This window comes from Geosmithia morbida (genome assembly GCF_012550715.1).
Source record: "Geosmithia morbida isolate 1262 chromosome Unknown scaffold_5, whole genome shotgun sequence".
Classification (NCBI taxonomy): domain Eukaryota; kingdom Fungi; phylum Ascomycota; class Sordariomycetes; order Hypocreales; family Bionectriaceae; genus Geosmithia; species Geosmithia morbida.
Genome location: NW_023336192.1, coordinates 588,598 through 603,419, shown reverse-complemented (window position 1 = coordinate 603,419; position 14,822 = coordinate 588,598). Strand labels below are relative to the sequence as shown.

At 53.8% G+C, this 14,822-nt stretch overlaps 1 protein-coding gene across 1 annotated transcript; it reads left to right on the top strand.

Annotated features, from left to right (window-relative positions):
• Window positions 1-805: 805 nt before the first annotated feature.
• On the top strand, window positions 806-4,495 carry GMORB2_6195 (Cellular morphogenesis protein; the record flags this gene model as incomplete). The annotated part of the gene is made up of 1 exon (XM_035468165.1): window positions 806-4,495. One exon carries the CDS (start codon window positions 806-808, stop codon window positions 4,493-4,495), a length of 3,690 nt encoding a protein of 1,229 aa, XP_035322146.1.
• Window positions 4,496-14,822: the final 10,327 nt, after the last annotated feature.

Here is a 14,822-nt window from a genome sequence, read left to right as displayed (position 1 = left end):
CCCCCCCCCCCCCCCCCCCCCCCCGACGTGAAGAACGGGGGGTCCAATGGGGTCTCTCCCACTGTAATAGACTCGTATCTGCTCTAAACTGCACCTGCCGCAGGCACTGTTACGTTTGTTACGGGGGGGTTAAGTGCACGTTTCTGCTGTCTTCCCTCCCCCAATGGCCTCTTTCTCCAGTCTTCTCCTCTCTCCCTCCCTCCCTCCCTCCTTCTCTCTCTCACTCTGTCTTTATCTTTGACTATTGACAATTCTGACGTCGCGGCCGACAATCGTGACTCGTCGAGATTCTACTAATTCGCAGACTAGTCCTTCTCTCATTTTTAATTTGACAGTCATTCACTCAATTTTTTTTCCCCGTCTTCTCGTCTTTCTGACGCCGTCTCTCATTTTCTAAACCTTAGCCACGCCGATACAAACACACGGAAACCGAACCGCCGATTGATTGCTCGAATCCGCCTCCCCCCCCTCAAAAAAAACCGCTCTCGTATTGAACTGGTACTGCCGGAGAATTCCTCACCCCTCCAGCTGAATTCCTGTCGGTTGCCATGGTCAACGTCTAGACTGCGATGCCGTCTGGAATCCACACAAACTATCAGTCATCGAGCGCACCGACGACCGCCCTAGCGTTATCGAACTGAACTGAACTGAACCACGACGCTTGCTGCTTCGGTCGCTTCCTTCCTCCAGCCCCTGTCTTCTCTCCATCGTAAGCCTTCAGCTGTCGACCGCACAAAGCGCGGCGACGCACAAGCAGAAACACACACACACGCACCCACACGCACCCACAGAAACGCATACGACAATGCGGATATCACAACGGCAGCGCCATCGGGCGCCACGACTCGAGCAGAAGTTAGGCGCAGCCATCGGTCTCATTGCGTCATTCGTCCCGGCAGTAGCGCACGCGCTCGACTTCAGACCCGCCCCCGACGCCAACCTCGACTTCTCCAACCTGGGCAGGATAGGCATCGCCGGCGACTTTACCGGCATCTCGCTCTACGAGTATGAGGGGCAGACCGGAAGGCCCCCCAGCAGCAACGGGAGCGAATCCCTCCTCGCCATGCTGCCCAACGGCGCCCTCACCTCGATCGTCTCGACCGATGCCTCGATAGAGGCAATGTGCACCTTCAAATCCAGCGACGGCGATGTCAAAGGTGTCGTCATCGGCGGAAACTTCACCAGCCTGGACGGCACGCAGTCGACCTCCATCGCGCTGTACGATCCGAACACGGGCAAGGTCACGCCCGTGGATGGCCTCGAGGGCCAGGTCGACGCCCTGTACTGCGATGATGAGAGGGAGACGGTCTACGTTGGTGGGAACTTCAAGACTGCTGACTCGAGCAATGCCATCGCCTACGATACGGAGGGCCTGAAGAAGCTGCCGTTTGCCGGCTTCAACGGCCCCGTCGAGGCCATCACCAAGGCCGCCAATGGCCACATCATCTTCGGAGGAAGCTTCACCGGTCTGGGAAACGCCAGCGCCCCCAGCGAGCCCGACGGGCAGACCGTCAACCTGTCGACGGCCAACATCACGGCCGAGAACAGCTCCGGCGACGACGGATTCGGCAACCCCGCCAGCCTTGTCTGCTCCAGCGAGTCCAACGGCACCACCTGGCTCGCCCAGGACGGCGTGCCTGCCGCCTGGGACGCAGACTTCGGCTTCGGCTTCCAGCCCACCAAGCTGCGCCTGCGCAACACCCACCAGGACGGCCGCGGCACCAAGACGTTCCGATTCGTCGCCTTCCCCATCAACGGCATCATGAACCTCACCTACATCGACCCCGCCAGCGGCACCAACAAGACCTGCACCAGCGAGTGTCCCCTCAGCCACGACGCCGATATCCAGTACCAGGACTTCCACTTCGTCAACAAGGTCGGCATGGATCACTTCCGGATCGCCATATCCGAATGGTACGGCGACGGCGCCGGCCTCGACGGCGTCGAGCTCTTCCAAGACGACATCTTCGCCTATGCCGTCAGCGATTTCAACGAGCCTGCGTGCCGGAGCGTCAGCAACCCGTCCTCGGCATCCAGGACCGGTCCTTGGGAGGTGTCTCCCTCTCTCCAGAGCAGCTCTGGCTACCTGACTCTCGACCTCGGCTCCTCGGGCGCGTCCCGCTCCAGCTCTGTCGTCTTCAAGCCCAACATCCGGGAGTCTGGAAATTACACGGTCAACATGTACACGCCCGGCTGCCAGCCGGACGGCACCTGCGAGAGGCGAGGCCGCGTCAACGTCACGGGAACCATGTCGTCGGCCGACGATGGCGACGACAGCTTCGTCGAGACGATCTATCAGACAAACGACTTTGACAAGTACGACCAGATCTACTTTGGCTACATCGAGAAGACGTCGGACGCCTTCCAGCCCAGCGTCACCCTGTCGCCCATGGACGACGACGACGGGTCCATCGTCGTTGCCCTGAGGGTCGGCTTCATCCTCATGAACTCGACGGGCGGCCTCAACGGCCTCTACGACTTCGACCCGTCCCAGTCCGAGCTCGACACGTCCAGCCTCGAGACGTCGCCCGTCAACAAGCTCGGAGCCAGCTTCGATGACGACACCGGCGTCAAGACGCTGCTCACCTCGGACAAGGTCACGTACGTCGGCGGCAACTTCACATCCAAGAGCCACGAGAACATCGTGGCCATCGACGACGACGGCAAGGTCAGCCGCCTCGACGGCGGCCTCGACGGCGAGGTGACGGGCATGCTCCTCGTCGACGGCAAGCTGTACGTCGGCGGAGGGTTCGGCAACACCCAGACCGAGGCCGTAGACGGTATGGACCACGTCGCCGTCTACGATGTCGAGGGCGACTCCTGGGGTGCCCTCGGCGCCGGGGTCGACGGCCCGGTCCAGTACGTGGTGCCGCTCCAGGTCAACCTCACCGGCGGCGGACCCGAGACGGCCGTCGCCTTCACCGGAAGCTTCACGCGGATCAATGGCTTCGACGGCGGCGACGCCGTGCCCGTCGACGGCCTGGCCATCTGGATCCCCTCCGAGGAGAACTGGCTGCAGAACCTGGACGGACCGGTGCCGAGCTACAGCGGAACGCTCACGGCGACGCTCACGGACCTCGGCGACGGCGAGATGCTCTACGCCGGGTCGGTGACGTCGGCCCAGATGGGCGCCAACGGCGCCGCCACGCTCCACGACGACGGTCTGGGACAGTTCCCGGCCGACCTCCGGGCAGAGTCGCCCACGTCGGAGCTCGGACGTCGCGACGTCTCCATCCGGGGAGGCATCTCCGGCGTGGTGACTGGCCTGTTCAACAACGACGACGGCCGCAATGTCACCATCCTGGCCGGCCACTTCTCCGCCCGGTCCAGCAACGGCTCGGCCATCGACAACCTGATCATCATCGACGGCGAGGACGGCGACAAGGTCTACGGGCTCGGCGGCGACATCTCGGCGGACTCGACCTTTGCCGCGCTGGACATCGGCGGCAGCACCCTCTACGCCGGCGGAAGCGTCAGCGGCAACGGCTCCGACCTCGAGGTGGGCGGCATCATCGCCTACGACCTCGGCAGCCACCGGCTCGGCACGCAGCCGTCGTCCGTCTCGGGCGGCAACGCCACGGTGTCGGCCATCAGCGTCCGTCCCGGCAGGGAGTCGGAGGTGTACGTCGGCGGAGACTTCACCAAGGCCGGCGCGCTGGACTGCCCCGGCTTCTGCCTCTACAGCGCAGACACGTCTCGGTGGGTGCGGCCGGGCAGCGGCGTGGGCGGTGACGTGCGGGCCCTCATGTGGACGAGCAGGAAGACGCTGCTCGTGGCCGGCGACCTGGAGAGGGGCTCGGGCAGGACGTCGCTGGCGGTGTACGAGGCCGACGACGAGTCGTGGGAGGAGTTCCCGGGGGCGGACGCGCTGCCCGGCCCGGTGTACGCGGTGACGCCCGGGTCGACGGACAATGACCAGATCTGGGTGGCGGGCGAGTCTCGGACGGACGGGTCGCCGTTCCTGATGAAGTACGACGGATCCTCCTGGCACACGGCCAACCACTCGCTGGGGTCGGGCAGCGTGCTGCGCAGCCTGCAGGTGCTGACGGTGACCAAGGATCACGGCGACAGCGCGGTGCTGGGCAGGGACCAGGTGCTCATGCTGACAGGGTCCCTCAACCTGGCCGACTTCGGCATGGCGTCGGCGGCCATCTACAACGGCACGGGCCTGCAGCCGTACGCGATGACGACGAGCTCGACGAGCAAGCCGGGCAGCATCGCCAAGATCTTCTCGGAGCGTAACTACTTCTTCTCGTCGACCGACGACCACATGGCGCTCGGCTTCGTCGTCCTCATCGGGCTGGGCATCTCGCTGGCTCTCATCCTGCTCATGGTGGCGGCGGGCATCGCCCTGGACCGCATCCGCAAGAAGCGCGAGGGATACATACCGGCCCCCACTTCCATGTATGATCGTGGTAGCGGTATGAAGAGGATCCCTCCCAACGAGCTATTCGGATCTCTGGCCCAAGGTCGATCTCCCGCACCAAGGGTCTAACTCTCTCTCTCTCTCTCTCTCTCTTCCTCAGGGATTTAGCGTCTGGCGTTCTCTCTTCTCTCTTCTTCTTCTTCTTCTTCTTCTTCTTCTTCTTCTTCCTCTTTTCTTTCCAGGATTGAAATTTTACTCTCTCTTCTTCTATAAAAAGAGAAGAAAAAAAATCTCTAGAGACCCTTTGTTTTGAGCGACGGCATTGCTTGGACCATGTTCAACTCTCCAGTATTTATTCCCCCCCTTCCCTTTTTTTTTTTTTCCGTTCATCTTTTCTGTCCTTCCCATTCTTCCTTTTTTTTCATATCGTTCCGATAAAAAAATCTTAACGACGACCGTCTCTTCTTCTTCATCAACTTCTGTACCCTTTTTACCATTTTATTCGATTCTCATCATAGAAGCACAACTCTCTCTGCATTGTCATGCTCTATTTCTTCTCGTCTTCTCTCTTCTCTCCGTCCCACTCCCCTCCTCACCTCGCACAGATGGACTGGGAGACTGTGTATATCGGATCTTGAGAATAACCTCTTTACATACTACCTCATTCCCTTTTCTTTTCTTTTTTTTTTTTTTGGCCGCGGGGAAATTCATATAGCTTGGGATGCGTGGTGGATTGTGAGAAGAAACAATATACATATACCCCCTATTTAATGTAAGGGTGAAGTTGGAGGTTGGGGATTTCTTTACTAGGTGCGGCGTAATAAGATTACTCTTTACAGTTGTGTATATATATCGTGTGCGTGTATGTGTGTCTGTATGTATGTGTGTATGTGTGTGTGTGTGTGTGTGTGTGTGTGTGTGTGTGTGCATGTATGTGTGTATGATGGATGACGACATCTTTCTTCTACTCGTGTTCTGCACGATTGTGAGATTCTCCGTCTCGTCACCTCTACTGTGTGTGTGTGACGTTGACTTTTTTTCTTCTTCTTTCTCTTTTCTTTCATTTTCTCTCTTTTTCTCACTCTCCTTTTTCTTCTTCTTTTCTCACCTCGTTCAGATTGAGATGCCGTAAAAAAATAAAATAAAATAAAATAAAACCCCCTCCCATACACCATACACCCCTCATCAACTCATGCAACGTACATGGACGTGATCGGCATAATTGCAATGTCATTTTCAAACCATCCGCAGCGATTTGGCCAGGTCTTTTCTTGCAGTCGAGTGGCCAGCCTGTCGAGGCATGATGACATATCCCCTCTCTGACGGATGCTGCTTTCTTGCCTCTCCCTCTCTCATTCTCTTACTTCTTACTCTCACACACTTTCCTCTCTTACTCTACCACATGTACACACCTTCTCTCTTACTCTTACTCTCTCTCTCTCTTCTCTCTTATACTCACTCTTCTCTCTTATACTCACTCTCTTACTCTTACTCTTACTCTCTCTCTCTCTCTTCTCTCTCATACTCACCCTCCCTCTCTCATACTCACCCTCCCTCTCTCATACTCACCCTCCCTCTCTCATACTCACCCTCCCTCTCTCCCTCTCACTCACAGACACACCCTCTCTTCTGCTCGGTAAAGACGATTGATACCGTGCATATCCAACCACCAGTATCCTGTGTAACATGATGACATACCAGGCTCGGATCTCACCTAGTCTCGTGTGTCTCCTCATCTACCGTGTCTCGCCACCCGAACATTCCAACATGCCTATGATGAGAGACTTGTACTAATTTCAAGACGCACGGGACAAGTAGGAGTTGGTAGTTGAATTTTTATGTATTTGCTTGTTTGTTTTCTATCTCATTTCATGTTGCATCTTTTTAGATATCGTAATGATATTATATATATATATATACATATATATGTATATATATTTAAGAAAAAAGAGTCATCTCTATACTCTCTGATTTTCTTGTCCGAGACCTTTCTGCGGACGTCGATACTTGCTCTCTTTTTTTTGTTTTTTTTGTTTTTCCCCTTTCACTTCATCTCATTTCTCTCCATTTCTCTTACCCGATAAATGTACTGAATGTACAGTGTGGACTTTGCTTCTTCTCCTCCTCTTTCGTTCTCTTCTGGTTCTCACTCTATATCATCTTGCTTTTCTTGAGGAGGGGGGGTTTCTAAAACCCCCACGTCACCCGAGACACGCTGTTTCCTCCCCCCCCCCAAGACAATTCTTGTTCACAAAAAACATACATCACATACCTACACGTATGCACATACATCGAAAGATGATGCTTCTTTAAGGAGCATAATGGGAAGGAAAAATGATAATAAAATATAAAAATCCAAGAATGAAAAAAAAGCAAGGACCTTTCCTGTCTTACGGTGTGGCGTCGTGCGGTTGATGTGTATTGTATCGACTATGAACGGAGGAGTAATCTATATTATATATGAGAAGAAAGGGAAAAGAAAAAAAGAAAAAGACAAAGACATCAAAGCAAGGTGATGTATAGTGAGAGGCGAGAAGAAGGCAAAAAGAAAAAGGAAAAAAGAGAGTGAAAAAAAAGCAAACGTTTTCTTTCTTTTTCCCAGCTGTCAACTTGTCATGGTACTATACCCAAGATGGTCTCTCTTTTTTTTTTTTTGCTTTTTTTTTTTTGCTTGTCATGTATGCTACAGTCTATATGATCTCTAACCTGGGGGGGGAAAAAAAGGTCTTGTCATGAGGGCGGGGCGGGGGGAAGGCAAGACATGTCTTTTCTTCTTTTCCTTTCTTTATTTTCTCTTCCTCTTTGTTTTCTCTCTCTCTCTCTCTCTCTCTCTCTCTTCTCTTCTCTTCTCCCCTTCTCCATCCGAACCCACAAAATAGTACAAGTAATAACAATGCGCTTTATCTGAAAAGGAGGATGGAAACTGAGGAGCATGACTACATACGTAATCATGAATAATTCCTTAACATGCAAGAGAGAGAGAGGGGGGGAGTGAAAAAAGAAAGCCTCTTGGGGAGAGAGAAATCCTCCTTGTTACTCGTACATGTAATTTTTTTTTTTAAAAAAAAAAACACCAAGAAAAAAAATCCCGTCAGTTTGTCCCGCCCTGTTTTGTCAATCAGATGATCAACAGGCACTAGCTGCTCATCTCCCGTTTTCTTTCCTACATCTCCATCGGGGTTGGGGTTTGTTATTCTATCTTGTTTTCATCTTCTCATTATTCTCTTGTTTCCTGCCACAGTTCTTGGCGTTATCGTCATCGTTATTATTTATTCATCTTACCCTTCTCTCTTAGTTGACGCGTTATCGGGAATACTTATTTCCCCTCTTATTCATCTTCTTTCTTTCCTTCCTTTTTTTTAAAATTTTTTTTATTTATATTATATATATATTTATATATATTTATATATATATTTAATATTGAATCTTTCGCGCCATTCTATATGATTGTAACTACCTGCTACTACCAATGCTGCTGGTGGAGAAGGGAGAGAGAGAGAGAGAGAGAGGAGAGGGGTCCAGGGGGAAAAAATGGTCCGGTTCGTTCGTCATCGCTTTTCCTTTTCCTTTTCCTTTCTTTTTCTCTTCTTTTTCTCTTCTCATCCATCCACTACTCTGTCCGTACTATCAAAAGTTATTCTCTACACGCAAGACCACGGTCATAACATTCCCCTCCCCCGCCCTACCGCGTACAATACGGCGTCATTCCCATAGGACAGTCTTTTTTTTCTCTTCCTTTGTGATTACTTCTAGTACTAGCACTGATTCACTCTTACTCTTGTACACAATATGCAAGAAAAAAACAAACACAAAAATAAAAACACCAAAAAAATACAAGGGCAGGCATCGGATAGGAACCACCCACCCACACCTTCCCTCGCACCCGCATACACGCGCAATCTCTATATTGAGGTAGCTGATTCAATCATCCCCCTCCCCGAAAGAAGAATAGAAAGAATCATGCACGGAGTTGTTACGAAGAGGTTACGAGTATTGTCATTCTTTTTATTTCTTTCTAAAATAAAGAAGAAATATATATAAATCCCTTTATCAAGATAACTTCTTTTTTAAAAAAAAAAAAAAAAATCATGTTTGCACATGTAATAATATCAAGACTGACATGACAGTCTCATCTCTGACCCTGGTCATTCATTATCCGACCACACACCCCCAACACCACCCCCCTTGTTCAGATGTCTCTTCTGGCCTGTTTAAGGAGAATTCAGACACTGTATAGTAGACCCTTGGTATGCTGTAATAATAACAGGTCGTAAGGTTTATTGCCGTTACTCATCTGCTGATTTCATCTTCGTCATCATCATCATCACCATCATACCCAGAGCACTGAAAGTCTGCTGATGCTGCTGATGCTGCTGCTGCCGGATCGACCGGGGGGGGGGGGGGGGGGGTGGCCCATATATCTGGATCTTGACTTGGGGTGCCGACAGTCAAGTTGAAGCTCAGGACCGCCGTCTACGAGCAGTAATGTCTAGTAATATCTAGTGATATACGTGCAGGCCATGTAGGTGAGTCGACCTGTGCGAGCACGAGTAATACTCATACGATCAACTACGCAGCATTGCCGTCACTCTGTCGCAGTCCGAGACGTGCCCCATAGGCCCGTGGCACCGACGACCCCGTCATCACGTGTCGACCGCGTCTGCCATCGTCATCCTCCACCCCTTCACTGGTGGCCGGCCTCGTCGACTCTCCTCTCTGTCCTCTGTCTTGTGTGTCTGCGCCGAGTGTTTGAGACTCGAGAGGTATGGAGAGATGGAGTCTCCTTGTTCCTTGTTGCCTCGACATATTATTACCACCTGCATACCCCGCACGTCGCTATATGTGTACGGACTAACGTCTCGCAATGTCCCTTTGTGAGCCGGCTTGCAAGGATCACCATACCACCATTGTGCTGTCGACACACGGCAGAGCTCTGCCAAGAGGGTTACACAACCTTGAAAGTGATGGACATCGTAGACGAGACCCCGTAGTATCTGGCATTCATCACTAGCACCCGGTCTTGACGTCTCTCACCTCTCGCTCGGTAAGCCCGGGTCCGGAGATTGTTCACTGCCTTCACCCGCCGTGGCTTCCACCTCGCTCTCGCACTCTGCCTCCAATTGTACATGTGGTTACGTGCCATCTTTTGACATGTCATTGTCCTGTGAGAGAGAGGAGGAGGGGAGAGGAGGGGAGAGGGGGTTGGGGTTGGGGTTGGGGTTGGAAGGGTTTCCAACCTACCGATGACGACGCCGGGAACGGCTCTGAGTGCGTTGGAATGCTAGTACGGTGTACTGCCAACAGTAGATCATGGCAGATACTCGCAAGACTGCGACGTAATACCGAGCAATCATACTCCCGGTATTAGGCCCGCCAAACTAGTCAAGCCCAACCCCAACAGGTGGCGCCGACGGCTTTGGTTTTCGTCTGCCCCAGTGCCGACACATTGAGGCTTGCCGGCCATCCCAAGCACGGCTAGTCGTCATGCATGATGAGATTAGACGACTAAGCCCCCCGTGACACCAACTCTCCCTCGACACCTCGACTGGTAACACCGAAGCAACGCTGGTACTGGCCTCTGCTGCTCGTATCCGTACCGCAGCTTGGAATAAGCACGAGTACGAGCAACCTGTACTCGCGGTACAGCCATCCACCCATCCCCTCCGTCCCTTCGTACGGTGGAGACGAGCGCGTACCGCGACCAAAATAACGGGTCCCCTAAACGGACCACGGGAGAGAGAGAGCAGGAGGCATCAAGGGCCAAGCCACTGAGGCACCGAACCGGCCATGGCCCATGGGACCCGGCACCGAGCTAACACCACAGGCCATGCACGCAATGCAATCTCGCAACGGACGAGAGCTTTCTGTCTGTGTCCGAGCACCGCGGACAGCACCATCCAAGGAAGCAGTATTCGACAAACAACGCGGATTCACGCTCTGTTCGTCGTCCCCGCCCCCGTCCTCGTACCCTGGACTCTGGTTGTCTGTAGGCTCGTGTGGCCATTTACGCACACACCAGCTGTGTGGTTGGCGTCGGTTTGCACTGCCCTGACGCTGGCTAGTCTTGCATTAGCATCAGGAAAGCTGCACGCTGGCGAACCGGGGCATCTGCTTCTGACCCCCCCCCCCCCCCTCCCTCCCTCTCCATCATTTTCTTCTCTAATAGAGAGGGTGACGGCGACGGGAGAAGAAGGAGAAGAAAGGGGGGGGGGGGGTTTAATACGACACACGCCTTCAAGCACCAAGTCACCGCTTGCGGCGCCGAGAAATTTCCCGGTGAACGGCCCGGCTGAGTTGATGAACCAGTTGCTGTCTGACCTTGCCATGAGCCGATGAAGCCATGACACGCATCGTCGCCATGTCTCTGTGGCGGTGCTCTCCTCCGCCGGGTTTCCCCCTTGGGGGTACCGGGCAGTCGTCCTTCGGAAAGATTGACAGGGTTGGCAGGACGCAGACGACGCAGACGACGCAGAAAACACTCAATGCTAGTCAAGGGTATGGAGTAGGAGCAGCACAGGCTATGCGAGCACATGGATTACTCATGCGGCTTGGGTCTCTGTGGCTATGATATTAGGAAGGTACGACGTAAGACACCTGCAGTTGCTCTCGCTCTGCTCTGTAACATCATGTATCATTATTGTCTACCAATAAATATTGTACAATAAGTGGTACGGATGAGCTCGCAGGCTGTAGACCAGAACGAAGGAAGGAGCAGACGGACCCATGGCCATTTCCCATTCTCAACTCCCTGGGGGGGGAGGGTTTGTTTCGGTCCACTGAATCTCCTCCGGTGGAGGGAGGTGCTGCTCCTTCTACCTCGTACGTCGCAGTGTTTCTCACCTTCACCCGAGCCGTCCTCCCCCCCCCCCCCCCCCCCTCCCTCTCCATCTGATGAGGGAGGGTACGACTCCTACGAGTATTATCATTACAACCAGCCAGTCGAACATCCGTTCCCTCGATGACTGCCAGATGCTCCGTACAGGGGCCATCCGTCCAGCAACCAATGCATCCGACCATCCAAAGATGCGTCCATCCATCCATCCATCCGTCCGTCCATCCATGTGCCGTGGGTCATACTGTGACCTGCAAACCTGCAACTATTAATATACCAGTGCATGGAGATGTATGAAGTACGACGATAAATTGTACGTGGTACGCTCCCGGGCTAACACATCTGTACAGTGTACGAGTACGGCGTAAGATGGGCTTTTGCTTTTTAGTAGGTCGCCGACAACCGCTACTGATTGTCCGCATCACATATCCCACCGCCTAGGCGAGACACAGACAGTAGCGCGCGCGCACGCACACACACACACACACACACATACACACACACACACACGCATACATATATATATATATACATGGCCTGGTCAGTCAACCTCCACCACAGACATCACCTCATTCCACCAAGGCCACCAGAACTGTCAGGGCCATTCAGAACTACCAGGGCCACCGTACCGAGCACGAAGCTTGGTTTTCTGGGGAGGCCAGGGCCTTGCCGTATCATGGACGGCGAGCAATACTCGGTACCTGTCAGTCTGCCTCGTACGAGTGACCTGAGCCACGAGAGCTCTTGCACCCCGGTTTCCTGTCGTGGTGGTTGACGTCGCGGGCGCCATGTTAGTACGGTCCATCCCATGGGACCTTTGTTCGTGCGTCGGCCGACCCCTTACCCCTCCCTAGTCGGCACATTGTGTTAATATTAGTACTCGTGTGTCTAGCACATAATGTTATTATTATGCACGTACTACTCGTCAATACGTCGCGAGACCAAGACTAATCTGTTTGGTGTTTTTTCTTCTTTTTTCATTTTCTTGTTTCTCCCTAGAGATTCAGACAATTTGGCTACGAGTACTCTTGTATGAGTACATCTGTCATGATGCCGATTTTAAACCACACGCACACACACACGCCCACCCACTCAATCACCACGCGCTCACATTCTCACCACAGACCACCCCCCGGCCAGGTATGCGCCGCGAGGCCGCCCTCACGGGATAGGTGTCACCTCTCGGGTCCTGACGAGAGATCAGCCTGCCTGCCTGTCTGGAATTCTTNTTGTATGAGTACATCTGTCATGATGCCGATTTTAAACCACACGCACACACACACGCCCACCCACTCAATCACCACGCGCTCACATTCTCACCACATACCAATCCACGGCCAGGTATGCGCCGCGAGGCCGCCCTCACGGGATAGGTGTCACCTCTCGGGTCCTGACGAGAGATCAGCCTGCCTGCCTGTCTGGAATTCTTGCTCACAACGGCTCTCCACCAAGCGCCACCCCGAGTTTTGGCTGGATCTCATCATTAGCGGCAGACATGACTGATGTACGACTACTCCGTACTCTCCTTGCTCCTAGGCACATTGGCACACGCCCGTGCCGCACTATCGACGAGTTTGGCGAGTGGGCAGCTAGCGACCCCAGGGGTGGCTGCTAACCCATGCCTCTCCTTTCCCAGTCACTTCTACGCCGCCCAATGTGGGTGGGTGGGGGGGGGGAGGACCCGCCTCTACGTCAGGGCATCGAACTAAGATGGGCTGGCGCTGCAACCCCGAAGCCCATGCTGTCACCATTATGATTTATCCGTACACCACCATCCATCACCGGGGTCTTGTTTGATGGTCCTGTCCGTGTCCATGGCTGCCCCCCCGTCATCAGGTTGAGCGGCTCCATACGATGTATTATGTATATGTATTATGTATCATTGCGCTGTAATACTCTGCATGCATACCGAGTACGATTGCTCCCACGGGAGGAACCCCTACTCATGCTGGTACAGTATACCTGCGCAGCTTTGCATGTACGAATTTGCGAGTATTATACATTGCAGGTAAACACACAGGCAGGAGAGGGGGGAGGGGGGGGGGGGGGGGGGGGGGGGGGGGGGGCGACCAGTGCATCATTGGTCCGCCACCATCTCACGCTTCTTTTGACCCGATGGCACCAAGGTACCTCCTTCTCCGCACGGCGGACGTCTCTGGTAAACATTCCGCACCTCATCTGTGTCTTGACTCGGTCATGGAAGGAAAAAAAAAGTGCCACATGAGTTGTTACGGAGCAGTACGAGTGCGAGCACAGACTAGATAGACGCCATACCCCGATACACGACGCGGCAGACAGAAATCAGAGCACTAGGACAAGCTTCTATCCCCAGATCCTGCGAGCTTAATGAGACCAAGTATCACCTCGCACCCTAAAATCCAAGCCTCTCCCAACTGCCGGATACTCTAGAGGACATCCAGTGCTTGGCTGCAGGTATCATTACCGCTAAACGTCTACCACCCACCCGACCTCTGGCTCTTCCATCAGCAAAGCAGCACCTGACCGGCTTCCCATCGACCTTGGACAGCAGCGATGAGGAGTCGGCTCGAACCAACGGAGTGGCTGGATAGCGCGCTGCCATGAGAGGGGGAGAGGGAGGGAGCGAGGGAGAGAGTGAGAGAGAGAGCGAGAGAGAGAGAGAGAGGAGAAGAAGACAGGTGGCACGCCGTGCATTGCATTTGACAAGAGGAGCGCGAGAGGAGAGGGTTGTCGAACAGATCGTTTCGGAACCAGAGTGGCCCGCCCACCGGTCTGCTTCGGACGAGACGAATGGTCAAGACTTGAATTGAATGTATGGGTACTTGGCTGTTACCGACAGTACATGTGCGGACGGCAACATTTGCTCTGTGAGTAGGCCACGAGTACCAGCACTACTCGTACTCCGTACTCGCGGGCTGTATTACGAGTCGTCGAGTGATGCTCACACACATACCTGGCACTTACCACTGCTGGACAGGACCCTCCGCCTATTACCTGCGCGATCCCATTTTAATCCCTGACCTCTCTACCCACTTGGCTTTGCCTGTTCTACCCACACCTCTTCCCGGACCCACACCGCCTGTCTTGCAGTGTCGACTAGCGACATCATACCAAGCATTCGCCAGTGCTAGGGAAAAAGGGAGAGAGGGAGAGGAGGGGAGTACGGAGTAATACCGGGAGGAGTGAGGAGGAGGGGAGAGGATGAGGAGGATGAGGAGGAGGAGGAGGAGGACAACGCTAATGAGAGCACGTACAGTGTGTGTCTCTGAATAGCGGCAGGTGGTAATTAATGCCCGCACGCAGCTTGACTGCTGTCTCGCACAGTCTCGCACCACGACGCGGACATTGAAGGCTGGACGTGGGATTATGAGCGTTATCATTCTGCACATCTTGGACACGACCGGACCGGGTGCACACACACACACACACAGAGGGAGAGAGAGAGAGGTACGGCACGGCACGGCTGGTACGATCATACAAGCACAGAGCATTACCGACTTGGTGAATACTGGTAATCTGTACTTGTATCCGTACTAGCCTGTCCGACCCGGGAACATGTGCCGAAGGAAGGTTGACGCAGCCCCGTTCCCATCCCAAGGGGCGAAAGGGCAGAGATGCCGAGCCTTTTTTTTTTTTTTTTTTTTT